Here is an 18,524-nt window from a genome sequence, read left to right on the forward strand (position 1 = left end):
AGCCTGGATGTTGTCCAGGTCTTGCTGCATTTGGGCAAGGACTGCTTCATTATCTGAGGGGTTGCGAATAGAACTGAACACTGTGCAATCATTAGCAAACGTCCCCATTTCTGACCTTATGATGGAGGGAAGGTCATTGATGAAGCAGCTGAAGATGGTTGGGCCTAGGACACTGCCCTGAGGAACTCCTGCAGCAATGTCCTGGGGCTGAGATGATTGGCCTCCAACAACCACTACCATCTTCCTTTGTGCTAGGTATGACTCCAGCCACTGGAGAGTTTTCCCCCTGATTCCTATTGACTCAAATTTTACTAGGGCTCCTTTGTGCCACGCTCTGTCAAATGCTGCCTTGATGTCAAAGGCAGTCACTCTCACCTCACCTCATTTTCTTGAAATTGTGTAATTTATGTCTTATGGCACAAATTCTATTTCCAAAACTACATTCCTCACTTTAAGGAGAGTCCAAGTTGATGACAAATCATTTTCAAAGTATTTGAACGATTTGATTGCTTTATCTTTCCTTTTGGTAGTTTGCTGACTCTGCTTGATTTATTGCTTTTGTATGTAGTTAGTAGTTCTGTTAGTTTTTATAGACACATTCCTTCATATTGATTGGTAAGTCCCCACCTCTTCACCTGTGACTTGTGCCAATCAACTGCATGAAATTTGTGTGTGCACGAGTGTGTGTCTGAGAGTTACCTTTCCCACTCGTCTTCCAATGTAAAAGTGCTGCTGAATATGAAACCTTAAATACTACATAATTGTCGTTTACATACATTTTTTACAATGCGGCCTATCCTCTTTGGGAAAGGGAAGCAGGCTCTAAGATGACACACCTGGTGTTTGGAAAAGTGGATCTTCTGAGATGATCAGCAATCCAATACCTGAACAAAGGTCCACAATGATCCAGTGTGCTGTTGATTGACAAATCAGCCTACCTCACTTGCCTGAAGAAATAGACCTGCCACTGCAGACTGGGATTTTCCCACTCTACTTTGAAGCCAAAGCTTTAACTGGTAAGGTGGTTCTAGCTGATCAAGCAACACAAAGCTTACCAGTACTCTGTGGTGGTAAGCTGTCCAATATTAGCTTGTTAAGCTAATACCAGGCTGTTTCATCATTGCAGTGAATGGGCAGTACCATTGTACACACCTTTTGGGGGAGGGGGGGGGTCTAAGCTCTTGCTTATGTCAAACTCTTCCCAAGACTAGGGTAAATTAGGTGTCCCACTGGGGAGAGAGTGAACTCAGGTGAATTTCTTATTTTTGTGTGGAGACTTTATAAATGCAAGGCTTTCTTTTTTTAAAGCCTTTCACGTTCTCTGGACGTTCCAAAGCTCTTTACAGCCAATGAAGTACTTTTGAAGTGTAGTCACTGTTGTAATGTCGGAAACACGGCAGCCAATTAGCGCACAGCAAGGTCCCACAATCAGCAATGAAATAAATGACCAGGTAATCTTTGTTTGAGCACAGTGATGGTGTCTGACATGCATAGAATCCCATGCTGATCAAATAAAGATAATATTGGCTTGTACCCACAATTCTTTCAAGTTCCCTGGATGACCAGCAGGAGACATTAACTGGAGGAAACATGCTCTCTATTGGGTGGGGAAGAGCAAAAAGCCATCTGGGTTATTTTTACTCTCCACCTCGGGAGCATTTGTTGAGGACTGGGAAACCCTGCCTGCCCCTCCAAGCAAGACATTTTGCATTGTGGAAGGGTAATATACTAACTTTAAACATTTATCCTTTAGATATATAGTCAACTCTACATTGGCTGTACATCTGCAGTATTTAATCGGACAGGATTAACTGTTCTGGACAGCAAAAGTAACGTTACTACAGTGTATAGCAGTGTGAGTGGGTGGGAAATGGCTGCTTTAATAGGCAAGTATATAAAAGCTATCAATTGAAGTCATTGTACATTGTTCCAACAGTTGTAGGCTTGTACATCGAGTTAACATAGTTGTACATGTAGAGCAACATTTGAGCTGTTAAGAACTGCTAGTGACAGGGAGATAGAAAATATTCACTCTGTGTGCAATTCTACTTATGCAATACTTGAAAACTAGTTTTTGACCACTGTTCACAGAATCATCAAATTTTACAGCACAGGAGGCCTTTCACCCCACCATGCATGTGCCAGCCCTGAGAGCTATCCACTCAGTTTCATTTCCCTTGTGCATTCCCCATAGCCTTTTAGTATATCCACTTTTCTTTTTAAAGCTATTTTGGATTCTGTTTCTAGTAGTGCATTCCATGTCTTAACAACACTGCATTTTTTTTTAAATCTTCTAACCTCTACCTTCATTCTTTTGGCGGTGATCTTAAATTTATGCCCTCTGGTTACTGACTCACCCAATGGAAATAGTTTTTCCTGATTTACCTTATCCAAAACACTTAATTTTAAACACCTCTATCAGATATCCTCAACATTTGTGAAAAGAGGCCCAGTTTTTTTTTATTCGTTCATGGGATGTGGGTGTCGCTGGCAAGACCAGCATTTATTGCCCATCCCTAATTGCCCTTGAGAAGGTGGTGGTGAGCCGCCGCCTTGAACCGCTGCAGTCCGTGTGGTGAAGGTTCTCCCACAGTGCTGTTAGGAAGGGAGTTTCAGGATTTTGACCCATCGACGATGAAGGAACGGCGATATATTTCCAAGTCGGGATGGTGTGTGACTTGGAGGGGAACGTACAGGTGGTGTTCCCATGTACCTGCTGCTCTTGTCCTTCTAGGTGGCAGAGGTCGCGGGTTTGGGAGGTGCTGTCGAAGAAGCCTTGGTAAGTTGCTGCAGTGCATCCTGTGGATGGTACACACTGCAGCCACTGTACGCCACTGGTGAAGGGAGTGAATGTTTAGGGTGGTTTCTCTAGGCTCTTATAATTAAAGCCTCTTGTCCCTGGTATCCCCTCTCTTGCACCCTGTCCATGGCCTTGACATCCTTCCTAAAGTATTTTTCAGTAGCATTTCAAAGTATTGAAAGTGGTGACTTCTGCAGTTGAGCCTTGTGCTGGTAGTGACTGTCAGGCTCAGGTACCCAATCTTCACAACTCACGCAGGAGTTGTAATAGAGATTTTAATTATGTAAACCCTTGTACTACTTTACTGAACAGTGCTGTGTTGGTGTTTTTAAATTCATTCTTGGGATGTGGCCATTGCTAACAAGGCCAGAATTCATTGGCCATCCCTAGTTACCCTGAGTAGTTGGATATGGGCTGTCTTCTTGAGCCATTGCAGTCCATGTTTGTAGCAGTTTGATGAACGAAGTGACTTCCTAGGCCACTTCAGAGGGCAATTAAGAGTCAACCACCTTGGTGTGGTACTGGAGTCGCATATAGGCCAGACTGGGTAAGGACGGCAGGTTTACTTCCCTAAAGGACATTAGTGAACCAGTTGGGTTTTTACGACAATCCAGTAGCTTCATGGTAACTTTTACTGAAAACAGCTTTTTTTTCCCCCAAATTTTTTAAAACTTAATTCAAATTCTCAAACTGCCATGGTGGGATTTGAACTTGCGTTCTCTACGTTATTAGTCCAGGCCTCTGGATTACAAGTCCAGCAACATAACCACTATGCTACTGTACACTAAAGTAAACAGCTATTTAGCTGATTTCCATTAGCGATGCTTATAAATAGTCTGCGGTTCAGAGCACATTTTGTAATGTTTTGCTGCTGATCTGTGCCATTAAAGCAGTTGCTCTGTTACTTGTACCTATTCAAACCGCTACTTCACATGTCAATTAACAGCTAATTGATATTGTTGGAAGCTTCTCTCGATTGACAGCTGATCTTGGAAAAGGTGAGGTTACCTCAACCAGCAGGAAATGGTTGTCTTTCTTTCCCATTATTGTACTTTTTAAAAACCTAGCACATTTCCTGTGACTGAATGAAAAGAAAAAGCTGGAAATTTCAAACAAAAAGGGGAAATGCTGGAAATATACAGCAGAATCGGTCAGCATCTGCATTGAGAAAAGACAAGTTATGATACGGGTGTGTACCCAGTGTCTGATTTGCTGTGGCGTTACTTACAGGTAAACTGGTCTGGGGCATGGTTTTGTTGTTTAGCTGTTAACTTAACCTCTGCTTTTAAGGCCACTGCTCTAAATAGGAAATCCAGCAATTGTAGCTGTTTTTATAAACTGTTGTGGTTAATGCAAGGATAGTTGAAATTGTAAATTTGAGCACCTGCTCAAAGACTGCCTTTTTGTCAGATTTTCTCCCTCTGTCTAGTACACAACTGTCAAGATAAATGCCTTTCAAAGTGTCATGTCCATAGGGCAAAAATTAGTGATTGGCTGAAATGAGAACTTAAGTTAACAGTTAAATATCTGACCAATTTTAAACATGAACAAAATCAGCCATTAACTATCAATAAGACAGGTGTAAATACAAAACAGGCCAATTGAAACAATTGTTATCCATTGTCCGTCCCCACCCCCCCTACAGATATGTTGGTTCTTTCTGATTTGGCTGTGACCCATGGGTGTTGCTGAGTCCCCCACCGATAGTGGTGCCATTGAATGTCTAGGAAGGTGGATGGCCCGCCCTTGTTGGAGATGGTCCTTGCCTGACACTTGTATGGTGCGAATGTTACCCGCCACTTGTCAGCCCAAACCTGGATGTTGTCCAGATATTGCTGTAGGCTGGCGTGGGCTGTTTCATTATCGGAGGAGTTTGTATTGAAACTGACCTTCTAAATGGAGGAAGGTCACTGAAGCAGCTGAAGGCTATTGGGGTAAAGATGCTACCCCAGCAGCAGATGGGCTAGCATATGTTAAATGCACATGTTCCACGAGTGAGAAATCTCATCTCAAAGTCAGGACTTTTTTTTGAAGATCATGTGGGTAATAACTTCTGTAAATACATCTTCATTATCAGCTGTCTATTCATTCTTGTACTCACTGACTTTGTCTTGGGCTTTGTTTTATTTTGTTCCCCTGTTTGAGGCATCTTGCATCTGCAGTATTGGGATGGAAGGAAGGCAGGTAGTCTGTTTCCAGGACATTAGTACTATACACTGTACCCATGTATCATAGGAACAGGAGTAGGCCATTTAGCCCCTTGAGCCTGCTCCGCCATTTGATAGATCACAGATCAGCCATATAACTCCGTATACCTGCTTTTGGCCCATATCCCTTAATACCTTTGGCAAAAAGCGATCTATCACAGATTTAAATTTAGCAATCGATTCACTTATTTTCAGGAGGAGTTTCATTTCAGGGAGAAATTTCAATTTCTTCCACACACAACCCCCCCCCCCCCCAACAGTAGCTACACTGTAGGGCAAAATATAAATCAGGAAATAAGGGGGGCTTGTAAAAAAGGTAATGCAATAATCATGGGCGATTTTAACTTTCACATAGATTGGACAAATCAAATTGGCAAAAATAGCCCTGAGGAGGAGTTCAAAGAGTATATTAGAGACTATTTCATAGACCAATACGTCGGGGAACCAACCAGGGAACAGGCCATTTTGGATCTGGTAATTGGTAACGAAACAGGATTAATGATCTCAAAGTAAAGGATCCCTTGGGAAGCAGTGATCATAACATGATAGAATTTCACATCCAGTTTGAGAGCAAGGATCTTGGGTCTGAAACTACTGTATTAAAATTAAATAAGGGCAATTATAAAGGAATGAGGGCGGAATTGGCTAAAGTAGACTGGGTAAACAGATTAGATGGTATGATGGTGGTCTAAAGGCTGACAAGTCTCCTGGACCTAACGGCTTGCATCCGAGGGTCCTAAAGGAAGTGGCTACAGAGATAGTAGATGCATTGGCTGTAATCTTCCAGAATTCACTAGATTCTGGAAAGGTCCCAGCGGATTGGAAAACCGCAAACATAACACCCCTATTCAAGAAGGGAGTGAGACAGAAAGCAGGTAACTATAGACCAGTTAGCCTAACATCTGTCATTGGGAAAATGCTAGAATCCATTATTAAGGAAGTGGTAGCAGGACATTTGGAGACTCATAATACAATCAAGGAGAGTCAACATGGTTTTATGAAGGGGAAATCGTGTCTGACAAATTTATTAGAGTTCTTTGAGGAAGTAACGGGCAGGGTGGATAAAGGGGAACCAACAGATGCAGTATATTTGGATTTCCAAAAGGCATTCGATAAGGTGCCACATAAAAGATTACTGCACAAGATGAGAGCTCATGGTGTTGGGGGTAATATACTGGCATGGATAGAGGATTGGCTAACTAACAGGAAACAAAGAGGCGGGATAAAAGGGTCATTTTCAAAATGGCAATCTGTAACTAGTGGCGAGCCGCAGGGCTCAGTGCTGGGGCCTCAACTATTTACAATATATTTCAATAACTTGGATGAAGGAACAGAGTGTCTTGTGGCCAAATTTTCTGCTGATCCAAAGATAGGTGGAAAAGTAAGTTGCGATGAGGACATAGTGTCTGCAAAGGGATATTGACGGGCAAAAATTTGGCAGATGGAATATAATGTGGGAAAATGTGAGGTCATCCACTTTGGGAGGAAAAATAAAAAAGCAAAATATTATTTGAATGGAGAAATACTACAAAATGCTGCGATAGAGGAATCTGGGTGTCCTCGTACATGAAACACAAAAAGTCAACATACAGGTGCAGCAGGTAATCCGGAAGGCAAACTGAACATTGGCCTTTATTTCTAGGGGGATGGAGTATAAAAGCAGGGAAGTCATGCTACAATTGTACAGGGTGCTGGTGAGACCACACCTGGAGTACTGCATTCAGTTCTGGTGTCCTTATTTAAGGAAGGACATACTTGCATTGGAGGCAGTTCAAGAAGGTTCACTAGGTTGATTCCGGGTATGGAAGGGTTGTCTTATGAGGAAAGATTGAACAGGTTGGATCTATACTCATTGGAGTTTAGAAGAATGAGAGGAGATCTTATTGAAACATACAAGATGCTGAGGGGACTCGATAGGGTAGATGCTGAGAGGCTGTTACCCCTCATGGGGGAAATCTAAAACTAGGAGGCATTGTCTCGGAATAAGGGGTCGCCCGTTTAAGACAGAAATGAGAAGGAATTTCTTCACCCAGAGAGTCGTGAATCTTTGGAATTCTTTGCCCCAAAAAGCTGTGGAGGCTGAGTCATTGAATACATTCAAGGCTGAGTTAGACAAATTTTTGATCAGCAAGGGAGTCAAAGGATATGGGGAAAAGGCGGGAAAGTGGAGTTGAGGTAAAAATCAGATCAGCCATGATCTCATTGAATGCGTGTATAAATGTAAGGAGTCTTACAACACCAGGTTATAGTCCAACAGCTTAATTTGAAATCACAAGCTTTCAGAGGCTTCCTCCTTCGTCAGGTGAGTATAGGATTCCATAAAGGTACAGCATATATAGTCAGAGAACAACGCCTGGTGATTACAGGTAATCTTTCCAACTGCCTGTTATCAAAGCAATCAAAGGAGTTGAATGGTGTTCAGACAGGGAAACATTACATACAAGACTACTGAATTCAGTAATCACCAGGCATTGTTCTCTGACTATATATGCTGTACCTTTATGGAATCCTACACTCACCTGACGAAGGAGGAAGCCTTCGAAAGCTTGTGATTTCAAATAAAGCTGTTGGACTATAACCTGGTGTTGTAAGACTCCTTACGTTTGTCCACCCCAGTCCATCACCGGCATCTCCACATCATTGAATGCGGAGCAGGCTCGAGGGGCCGAATGGCCTACTCCTCCTATCTCTTATGCTGTTGTGCCCCCCCCACCAATCCCCAAATGTTTTGTCTTTTGTCAGTTTGCCTATGCTCTTAAGCATCCAATGGAAGGGCTTCCTTCAGCCCATATGAGCGATGCCGGACCACGCTGAGATGGATTTGTGGCCAAAAGGGGAATTGGATGCAGAGTGGGAGGGCTTCAGCCTACACCAACCTGTCTCTGTTCTGCTTCCCATTATTGATTTATGGCTGTTAGAAATGCTTGTGATAATCAGTATTGTCATCTTACTTTGCAGATAAAATAATGAAGAAATAAAGATGACTTCCAACTTTCAGACAACCATCAGCTCTGCTGTGACCACTAGCCCTAATTCAACTAAGGATTACTGCTACAGTGCTCGGATAAGAAGTACTGTGCTGCAGGGCTTGCCCTTTGGAGGGGTTCCTACGGTCCTTGCACTAGATTTTATGTGCTTTTTGGTATGTATACATGTGCGAACTTGTATGTTTGTGTGTGTATGTATGTATATAGATGGGGGTGATGGAAGAGTGGGCCAGGGTATCGCGGAGGGGGCAGTCCCATTGCAGTGCTGAAAGGGGAGCGGAAGATGTGTTTGGTGGAGGATGATCCGTTGAATGTGGAGGCTGGTGGGTGGAAGGTGAGGACAAGGGAGATCCTATCATGGTTCTGGGAAGGAGGGGGACGGGTGAGAGTAGAAGGGCTGGAAATGGGACGGACATGGTCAAGGGCACCTTCAACCACAGTGGAGAGGAATCCTCGATTGAGGGAAAAGGAAGGTATATCAGAAGCACTGGTGTGGAAGGTGGACTCATCAGAACAGATAAGATGGAGACGGAGAAACTGGGAGAATGGAATAGAGTCCTTCCAGGAAGCAGGGTGGGAGGAAGTGTAATTAAGGTAGCTGTGGGAATTGGTGGGCCTATAGTAGATATTGGTGGAAATCCAATCCCCAGAAATGGAGATAGAGAAGTCAAGGAAGGGAAGAGTCGGACATGGACCATGTGAAGGTGAGGGAAGGGTGGAAATTGGAAGCAAAGTTGATGAAATTTTCCAGTTCAAGGTGAGAGTAGGAAGTGGCACCGATACATTTATCAATGTACCGGAAAAAGAGGTGAGGGAGGGGACTTGAGTAAGACTGGAACAAAGAATGTTCCATGTATCCCACGTGAAGGCAGGCATAGCTAGGACCCATTTGGGTTCCCATAGCGATACCTCTTACTGGGAGGAAGTGAGTTGGAGTCATAGGAGAAGTTGTTCATTGCAAGAACAAGTTCTACCAGACGGAGGAGGGTGGATGGGGACTGGTTGGGCCTCCGTTCAAGGAAGAAGCGGAAGGTCCGCAAACTGTCCTGATGGAGGTATGGAGGGACTGGATGTCCATGGTGAAAAGGAGACCGTTACGGCCAGGAAACTGGAAACAGATTACCAGTATAGATAACCCTTGCACGATATATTATGTATGTGTGCCTGATGTGATGGGATTTTAGCCCTCTCCTTTCCCTAATGTTTGAATTTGCTTGTTGTAATTTCCAAATATCATAGGTACAGCACAGGAGGCTGCTATTCAGCCCTTTGTGCCTGTGCCGGCCCTTTGAAAGAGCTACCCAATTAGTCTTTCCCCGTAGCCTTGTAAATTTTTTCCCTTCAAGTATTTATCTAATTCCCTTTTGAAAGTTACTATTGAATCTGCTTCCACCACCCTTTCAGGCAGTGAATTCCAGATCATTACAACTCGCTGCCTAAAACAATGTTTCCTCATGTCATCTCTGGCTCTTTTGCTGATCACCTTAAATCTGTGACCTTTGGTTACTGACCCTTCTGCCATTGGAAATGGTTTCTCCTTATTTATTCTATCATAACCGTTCATGATTTTGAACACTCTATCCATAGAACCATAAAAAAGATACATCACAGAAGGGTGCCATTCGGCCCATTGTGTTCGCGCCGGCTCGAAGAACAACCAGGTGCCCATTTTAATCCCACTTTCCAGCACCCGGTCCCTAGCCCTGCAGCTTACAGCACTTTAAGTGCAGGTCCAGGTACTTTTTTTTTTAAAAAGAGTTGAGGGTCCCTGCCTCTACCACCAATTCAGGCAGCGAATTCCATACACCCACCACCTCTAGGTTTAAAAAAAAAGTTTTTCCTCATGTCGCCTCCAATCCTTCTGCCAATCAGCTTAAATCTATGTCCTCTAGTTCTTGAACTCTCTGCTCGGGGAAACAGGTACTTCCTGTCTACTCTATCCGGGCCCCTCATAATTTTGTACACTGCAATCAAGTCTCCCCTCAGCCTCCTCTGCAATCAAATCTCCCTTTCTCCTCTTCTAAGGAGATCAATCCCAGCTTCTCCAGTCTCTCCCCATAACTGAAGTCCCTGAGCCCTGGTACCATTCTAGTAAATCTCTTCTGCACCCTCTCCAAGGCCTTGACATCCTTCCTAAATTGTGGTGCCCAGAGTTGAACACAACATTCCAGCTAAGGCCCATCTAGTGTTTTATAAAGGTTTAGCATAACTTCCTTGCTTTTGTACTCTGCCTCTATTAATAAAGCCCAGGATCCCATATGCTATTTTAACAGCCTTCTCAACTTGTCCTGCCACCTTCAAAGATTTGTGTACCTGCACCCCCAGGTCTCTGTTCCTGCATCCCCTTTAAAATTGTACCACTTAGTTTATATTGCCTCTCCTCATTCTTCCTACCAAAATGCATCACTTCACACTTCTCTGCATTAAATTTAATCTGCTATGTGTCTGCCCATGTCCTCCTGAAGTCTGTTATCCTCTTCACTGTTTACTTCATTTGAGTTTCCTGTCATCTGAAAACTTTGAAATTATACCCTGTATACCCAAGTCCAGGTCAATAATATATATCAAAAAGTGGCAAGGCCCCCCCCACCCTCCCTTCCCAAAAAAAATTGATGAATTACCATGATGAACCATTTGCTTGCATAGTAACTGATTTTAGTGGTAGTCAGTCCTGTATCGTTCATGCTTACTTGCTCTTTTTCATCCCGCTCCCTGCTCTTCTTTCTTTTCTCTTCTCTTCCCCGCGCCCCCCCCCCACCGTCCCGCTCTCTGTCTCTATCTCTTCGTCCTTCCCCCACCCCCCACTTTTTTCTCTCTCTCTCATTGGCGCACTCTCCAAAAACTGGGAAATTCTGTCTACAAGAGTCAAAGTGGAAGAGAAGATAGTAACTTTAGAAAGGATCATCTACCTTTTTGAGAAGGGAGAAAAGTAATCTGACTAAAAACTTACATTTGTCACTCTTATTCATCTGATTTTAATTTAATGCTTTATGTAGCTGTCCAGGATGACAGCTAAATTCAAGCAGTGTAAGCCTACCTAACACATGAAATGAGCTTAAAGTGTAAACTCATTCATTTGTTGATGTCTAAAGCCGTTAGGCTTCATAAATCTCATTTACTGTTTGAATGGTACTTAATACTGAACCGTTTATAGTAGACTCCATTATACTGTCTTTAGAACTGTAAAAGCATGTTTTGGAGCAAATAGTATTTTGGACAAGATTTTTTAAAAATTGGTATTCTGTACTAGAGGATATGCAAACTGTGCGTATTGTACACGTTAATGTGAGATGTACAACAGATGAAGTCAAACAATTTATGGTCAGCAATTGTTTTTATCTTGTAATTTTTTTTCCCTGAATTTTCTCCCCATCTCCTGAAGGCATTTACAATTCCACAGGTTCTGGTCACTTTTCAGTACCACATCCAACTCGATCTTTATGGTTTGGGCTTTCTCTTGACTCTCTCCTATAGGCAGACACAGTCTTTCTTTGGCCAGCCAGTTGTAAGGCACTTGCAGAAATCCAGTCCAAGCTACTGACAAATCCTTAGGATTGCCGTTTGTCCAATATGGAGTGCACACTCCCTGTCGAGGCACATCTCACTTCCCCAAGTCCAGAGCTTAGATGCAGTTTGGCAGTCATACGGCTGAGGAATCCCAAGTGTGTACAGGAGTACTGCTAGATTTTAGTCAGTTAAAATCATGCATTTTAGCAGAGTAGATCACTGGCAACCTTCCCACTCTACACTCTGCTAGAACCAGCCTCTCAATAGGACTTTGGCCCAGGGTTATCTGGAACTGAGTGGGATTAATCCCAGACCCCAGTGATGACATCAAGATGAGTCAGGCTGGCTACCTGATTATTGGAGTTCTGTTAGTACTGTGTTCAATTTTTTGGGCACCAAACCTCAGGAAATATTGGCCATGCAGTGCACGCTATAGATTCACCAGAATGATACCAGGGCTTAAAGGGTTAAATTATGAGGACAGGTTGCATAAATGTAATTTGTATTCTCGAGTTTAGAAGGTTGGGGGATGATCTAATCGAGGTCTTTAAAATGATAAAGGAATTCAATAGGGTAGATGCAGAGAAACTATATCCTCTAGTGGGGGAATCCAGAACAAGGGGGCATGATGTTAACATTAGAGCTAGGCTGTTTTAGGAGTGAAATCACAAAGGGTGGTAGACATCTTGCATTCCCTTCCCCAAAAGACTGTTGATGTTGGGACAATTCAAACTTTCAAGACTGGGGTCAATAGATTTTTGTTAGGTAAGGGTATCAAGGGATATGGAGAAAATATGGGTAAATGGAGTTGAGGTACAAATCAGCCATGATCTAATTGAATGGCCTTCTCCTGTTCCTATCTTCCAATATGGACACATCTGGCTCAAGTCTGCCATGGAATGTTCCTTTGGTTCTGAACTTTAATAGCTAGATGTGTCACCGTGGCACTACATTGCCCCTAAAGAGATCATGCTTGTTTCGTTTCCCCCACCCCAAAGGGAGAATAGTCATTAGTTGGGTGTTCAATGACTGGCGCACAGGTTTGAGCTCTCTTGGTGCACAGGTATTTGTGAGTGGCATAAAATGTACAAGCCCATTGCCAACATTCCCCTGACCACAGCACAGATATACACCATGGTGGTTTAACCATTAGAGGTGCAATGCTTGAGCAGTTATTACTCGTTTTTCTGCAATTCCATCATGATGGGCAGTAAGCACTGGGTTTATATATGCATGTGTGCTCATACCAAGCCTCCGGGATAACTGCTTCTATCAGCTATCATCCCAAATCTCAGTTTCCTCATCAGTGGTATAATGAATACCTACATTCAGCATGGTGGAAGGGCCTATACAGGGCAGCTTGTGACATTGGCAACCACCTTGATGTCCTAAATGTCCAATGCCATGTACCAGGTTTAGCAGCTACTTAATCCAAGGCTCGTGAAGTGTTTTGGCAAAAAGGTGTGCCAGCTGAGACTAATTTCCTTATGCTTACTATGGGGCTGATTTCTTACCCAGAGCATTCTGATGGATCAGTTTATGGCATAACTCCCAACATCCCACCTGCAGCTTCAGCAGGGGACTATGAAGCCATGTACAACAGAGTTGTTTAAAGGTTCTTGCAGCTCATTCATGCCCTTCCAGCTGACTCCCAGCTCTACTTGAACAGCAATCCAATACCTCCTACCTGACCATAGCAATAGGGCCAGAGTCATATGGTTACTCAAAGCTATAGCAAGCTTCTTCCCAATCACTAAAGACACAAAACTAATTTTGAGGTTCGACAGAATCTTTATTGCTGTGTGCCCAGAAAATACAAATGCAGCAAGAATAGCCTAGAGAGAGACCTTGTAAGAATCCAATCTGACAACAATTGGGATTCTGTTTGTGTAGCAGCGCACAGTCTCAACCTCGAGTAAATTGACATGGTAAATTAAAGTTAATCTCGTAACATATTGCAGGTGAAACCCCGAGTCTCACAGTGCTGGAGAGGCTGTAGTGAGAACAAAATCCTTCAAATTTCGTGGTCATGTCTAAAGATCCAGCTCTACTGGCAAAAGATGCTTTGTGACCATCAGAAGATGATAAAGGATCTGACACATTGCCTCCTAGGCCTTCCCATAGCGATCTCCTTTCTAACCCTCTCCTTTCCCTAGACTCCATCATGGGGTTTCTTCCTAGCTGCAGCCTGTTGGTGCATCCACTCAAGCGGCAATAGGAGGACCCACCAATTTGGTCAATGTCCATCAAAATGAAAATCATGTTGTTAAGGTTGAACTAGGAGAAATTTTTCAAGTTGTGAACCCCCACCCCTGGACCATTGCGAGAGGCTGGTCGTCACATTGGCAGTAGTCTCTATATAAGTTGCACACGAGAACCTGGAGCAGAGTCAACCCCACCTGAACAAGGTAACTGCCAAAGCCGTGAGAGTGCAACCAAAAACCAGGCTGTAACATGGCAGATGAGCACAGCAGTACTAACTCCGCCACTACATTCTCTGGATTCAGTTTCCAGGGTTTTCCACAGCCCAAGGCAATTGGTAAAGGCCAACTATTACTACATTACACCACGTATACCAGGGTTTTCAAGTTTTTTTTTGTCTTAGTGCATATGTGGAGTGTCAAGAAGGGCACATATATAAAACCAGTGTCCCATTATTATTGGTATATTTCATGTTGCTGATACTAACTGATCTTGGAATCCGCCAACAGTGCTAAGAACAGCCTTTTAGAAATCTCTACCCTTTCCAAACCTGCATGCCCACAAAAAGTAAGTATAAACAGGACTGAACTTTGAGGACCGCAGTGCACTGTTTACTATAACTAATGGACATCAGCATATTGTAACTAAAGAACAATTGTAATATAAAAAATAATGCCAGGAATTCCTGGCACAATTAAATTTCAGTGGCACATAGAAGATCTTGAAACTTGAGACGAGGGCTAAATATGTGACTCCTGCTAAATATAGGAGAGTTGGCCAATAATTACAATCCTTGCTGTTTTCCTTTGAGCCCTTGCCAATGCCCCCATGTCTTTTCTAAATATACAGTGACCAAAACTGTGTTTATAAGTATGATCCTGCCAATCCCTTTATCATAAGTCTAGATAGGCTTGTGTTAAAAAAAAAATGTTGTACATTATGCTGCGTCTAGGTACTTGTTAGAGGAGCGAACTCAATTGTGGCAGGGAGTGCAGGGCCATGTCCCAGTAACATGGTATGAATTGCCTTTTAGAACAATCACTATCATTGAATATGGAATGCATTATAATTCTATGTATTGGCTACTAGACATGTTATTTTTTTTTCACTTTATTTTAGGTGCTGTTGTTTGTATTCTCCATTTTACGAAAGGTAGCTTGGGATTATGGGCGTCTTGCGCTGGTCTCGGACGCTGACAGGTAATGGCATGAAGTGATGTTCCTATATAATAGCCACTTTATTTTTCGGTTACTTAGAGTGCACTGAAAGACAACAGTACTTGTTAACCTTTCACTGGCTTTTTTTATGTCAGCAATTAAATATTCATTGTACTGGGAGCCTAGGAACAGGAGAAGGCCATTTAGCCCCTCGAGCCTGTTCTGCCATTCAATCAGATCATAAACTGATCTGTATCTCAACTCCATTTACCCACCGTTTCTCCGTATCCCTTGATACCCTTACTTAACAAAAATCCACCAATCTTAGCCGTGAAAATTTCAGTTGACCCAGCATTCACAGACTGAGGAGGATTTTTTTCCCCAGATTTCCACTATCCTACTACTCCAGATCGGGTCTGACCAAGTGTCTGCAACTGAAGCATCACTTTGTATTCCACCCTTCTTGGCGTAAAGGCCAATATTCCATTAGCCTTTTTATTGAATCATTGAATTTTACAGCACATTCGGCCTGTTGTCCCTGTGCCAGCTCTTTGAAAGAGCTATCAAATTAGTCTCACTCCCCTGCTCTTTCCTCATTGCCCTGCAAATCTTTCCTTTTCAAATATATATCTGTTCAATCTGCTTCCACCACCCTTTCAGGCAGTGCATCCCAGCTCATAACACATTGCATTAAAAAAAATTCTCCCATCTCCCTCTTGGGTGTTTTACCAATTATCTTAAATCTGTGTCCTCTGGTTAACTATCCTTCTGCCAGTGGAAATAGTTTCTCCCTATCTACTCTATCCAAAGCCTTCATAATTTTGAACATCTCTTAAATCTGTCTTAAATTCTAATTACTTTTTGTACCTGTGCATCAACTTTTAGTGATGTCAGTGAATACCCAAATCCTTTTGCTCCTTCACAACTCCTAGTCTCACCATTAAGAAAATGATCCAAAGTGGATGACCTCACATTTGCCCACATTGAACTCTCATCTGCCACAGTTTTGCCCACTCATTTAATCAGTCAGTGTCCCTTTATCTTCCCACTTCCTCCTCCCATTACACAATTTATTGCACCTCCTGTCTTCACGTCGTCTGCAAATTTATACAACTCTCTATTCGTTCATCCAAGTCATTGATAAATATGGTGACAAGCTGAGGCCCCGGGACAGATCCCTGAGGAAAACCACTTGTCACATCCTGCCAATCCAAGAACATTCCCTTTTATCCCTACTCTGTCTCTTACCTCCCAACCAACCCTTGTCACAATAATCAGTACTTTTAATTTTAAAATCTTTTCTGTTTTTGAAAATTTTCTTTAAACTGAGTGCTGTGATGTGGGGTGGGGAGGAGAGTGGGTGAAGAGAGAAACCAGTGATTGGTAGAAGTTACTGCATGTGATGTTTTAAGGGAACTGAACAACCATCTCTTAACCCATGGGGCTTCAGAGAGCCTGTCATTTCAATGTAATGTGTTAAACCCAGCAGTGTGTAGGAATGGATTTAATAACCCCTTCCAACTTGAGTTATAATGGCACCACTCACTATTTTAAACAGAAGTATTCGAAGTGTCTAACTTAAATTTTTAAACCGTTGTCATTTACTTCAATCAGTGCCTCCAAATTTTCTTCTTGTTAATTCAACTGTCAGTGCCATTAGTTCAAGCACGGCCCTACTTATTGTCCCATCAAAAATCATTTTGGAAATGAAATTCTAATTTGTGAACAAGGAGTATATTAGCAGTCAGGGTTTTGAAAATGCTGCTGTTTTGGGAAATTGGCTTTAATTGTAGAAATCTATTCAATTTTGGCAATTGGGAGCATCAACATGGAGGGGGGAGGAAGGACAAGTATTTTATCTAAAGTGGTGTTTTACTTGTGTGCCTGAACACTGCTCCACGCAACATTTCTCCTCTCCACCACCCCCCACCATTCCAGGTTATTATATCGTCAATTGTTTGTAAAATGGATGAGTCTCAATTTAATACATTGTGGAGATTGAAATGTATTTGGCCAAATTGAAAGCCGCATAGTTCATAACAAATGTTAATCTCAACATTATAAGAAGCAACTCGTCAATATCGGCTGTTATAAAGTACTCAGTCCTCACCATCATGGGTTATGATGTCAATTCAACCTCTTAGATTCTTGCCTTGTAATCACTTGATTCCTGTTCTGTTTTGAATAACATAGGTCTGATGGTTCATAGTAAGATACAGCACAGACGGAGGCCCATCGTGCTTGTACCGCTCATTGAAAAGATCACAGACTCATGTGGGCCTGCGCGGATTGATCGAGTGTAACAATGTCAAATGACTACATGCGTGGCAGATTATTTAATGGTGTTAGCACTAAGCCAGTCAGTCAAGGAACCTTAGAGCTGTGCCTGTTTTTGAGATAACTCTGCAGGAAAAATCTGATGTGATAAAATGCCTGGCACAGGAATAGGCCATTCAGCCCCTCGAGCAATATGTCATTATTTCTTACAGGTCTTCTGTTTGTGCACTCCGATGTAATCATCAAAAATGCCTTGTGAATAAGATGGATTTATTCACTTATGTAGATTTATTTTTGGTGAATTCTAAAGCGAATATAATTTTGAAGCATTTTGGCATTCAGATTTGCTTACTATGCTCACTGAGACTGGCTGTTTCTCATTACTGGCCTCGTTAGTTGTAAGAGAAGTGAAATAATTACGGTTTTTTTACACACATTTGAAAACTTATTCTTGATTAGGCCAGAACAAATGATGAAAGCAAAAAAAACTGCACTTATTCTAAGCCTAAAACTGAAATTTGGGTGCAAAATACCAATAAAAAAATGGAACTAAATCTCTCATGAACACTGACTAAAATTGTCGTTTGACTAAAACATGCTACTGAGACTCAGTCCAGGCTCATTCTTGAATAGTAACCCAGTACTTGTAGAACTATATCCCACCATAGAGTCGATGCCTTCAGTAGGAGGATAGAAAACTGGTCTTCTGAAACATCCAAAGCACTAACCTACCTTTTTCTCCTTCCAATGCTAACAGACCTGTTGTGCCTTTAAAATATTTCCTGTTAATTCACTTCATTTTAAGCATTTGTGAACACATCTTTTTCTGGGTTTTTTTGACAGTTTGGTGCATAGTTGTGATTAAAATTAAAAGTTTGCATTCTGTAAGTTTGAGTCAGCTGACATCGATAGAAATAAAAATGGGGACAGATGTAAAACAGGCTGCCGATTCGCTATCTCCTGTTTTACACTATCGCACAAAGTCAAAATCTTGTTATACAAGCACTTTGTTGTATTGAAGTGAAAATGCTAGTATAACTGCCTGTAAATGTTTAATCTTTACTGACTCAAGAAGGGATTATTTATACACCAAAAAAAACAAATGAGTGTTAAATATCCAGAAATGAATGGACCATTTCTACCTACAATTGGTAAGGATGAAGAAACCAAACACAATGGGGGTTTCTTGTTCAAAATGAAGCTCTAGTTAGCATACCCAGCAGATTCTACACTGCAGTAGAGCCAGTAACGTACAAGGTGAAGACCAGAAAGATGTTGGTCTGCTGCTGGTCCTGTGTTGGAATATGTTGGAGGTTTAAAGCTCCAGGATTGAATGCTCTAAACTGGGTTATCGGTAGTATGAGGGTGTAGCTGGGAGTCTTACCGA

At 42.2% G+C, this 18,524-nt stretch overlaps 1 protein-coding gene across 4 annotated transcripts in view; it reads left to right on the plus strand.

The window, feature by feature from the left end:
- LOC137322096 (CSC1-like protein 2) overlaps window positions 1-18,524 on the plus strand; it is a 187,698-nt gene that overhangs the window by 79,518 nt on the left and 89,656 nt on the right. For all 4 annotated transcript variants that reach the window (XM_067985179.1, XM_067985182.1, XM_067985181.1 and 1 more), the window contains exons 2-3: window positions 7,966-8,149; window positions 14,823-14,902. In XM_067985179.1, coding sequence (XP_067841280.1) covers window positions 7,988-8,149; window positions 14,823-14,902 — 242 coding nt within the window. In that variant the 5' untranslated portion in view covers window positions 7,966-7,987. The remainder of the gene's footprint in view (window positions 1-7,965; window positions 8,150-14,822; window positions 14,903-18,524) is intronic.

Source organism: Heptranchias perlo, chromosome 5 (assembly GCF_035084215.1).
Source record: "Heptranchias perlo isolate sHepPer1 chromosome 5, sHepPer1.hap1, whole genome shotgun sequence".
Classification (NCBI taxonomy): domain Eukaryota; kingdom Metazoa; phylum Chordata; class Chondrichthyes; order Hexanchiformes; family Hexanchidae; genus Heptranchias; species Heptranchias perlo.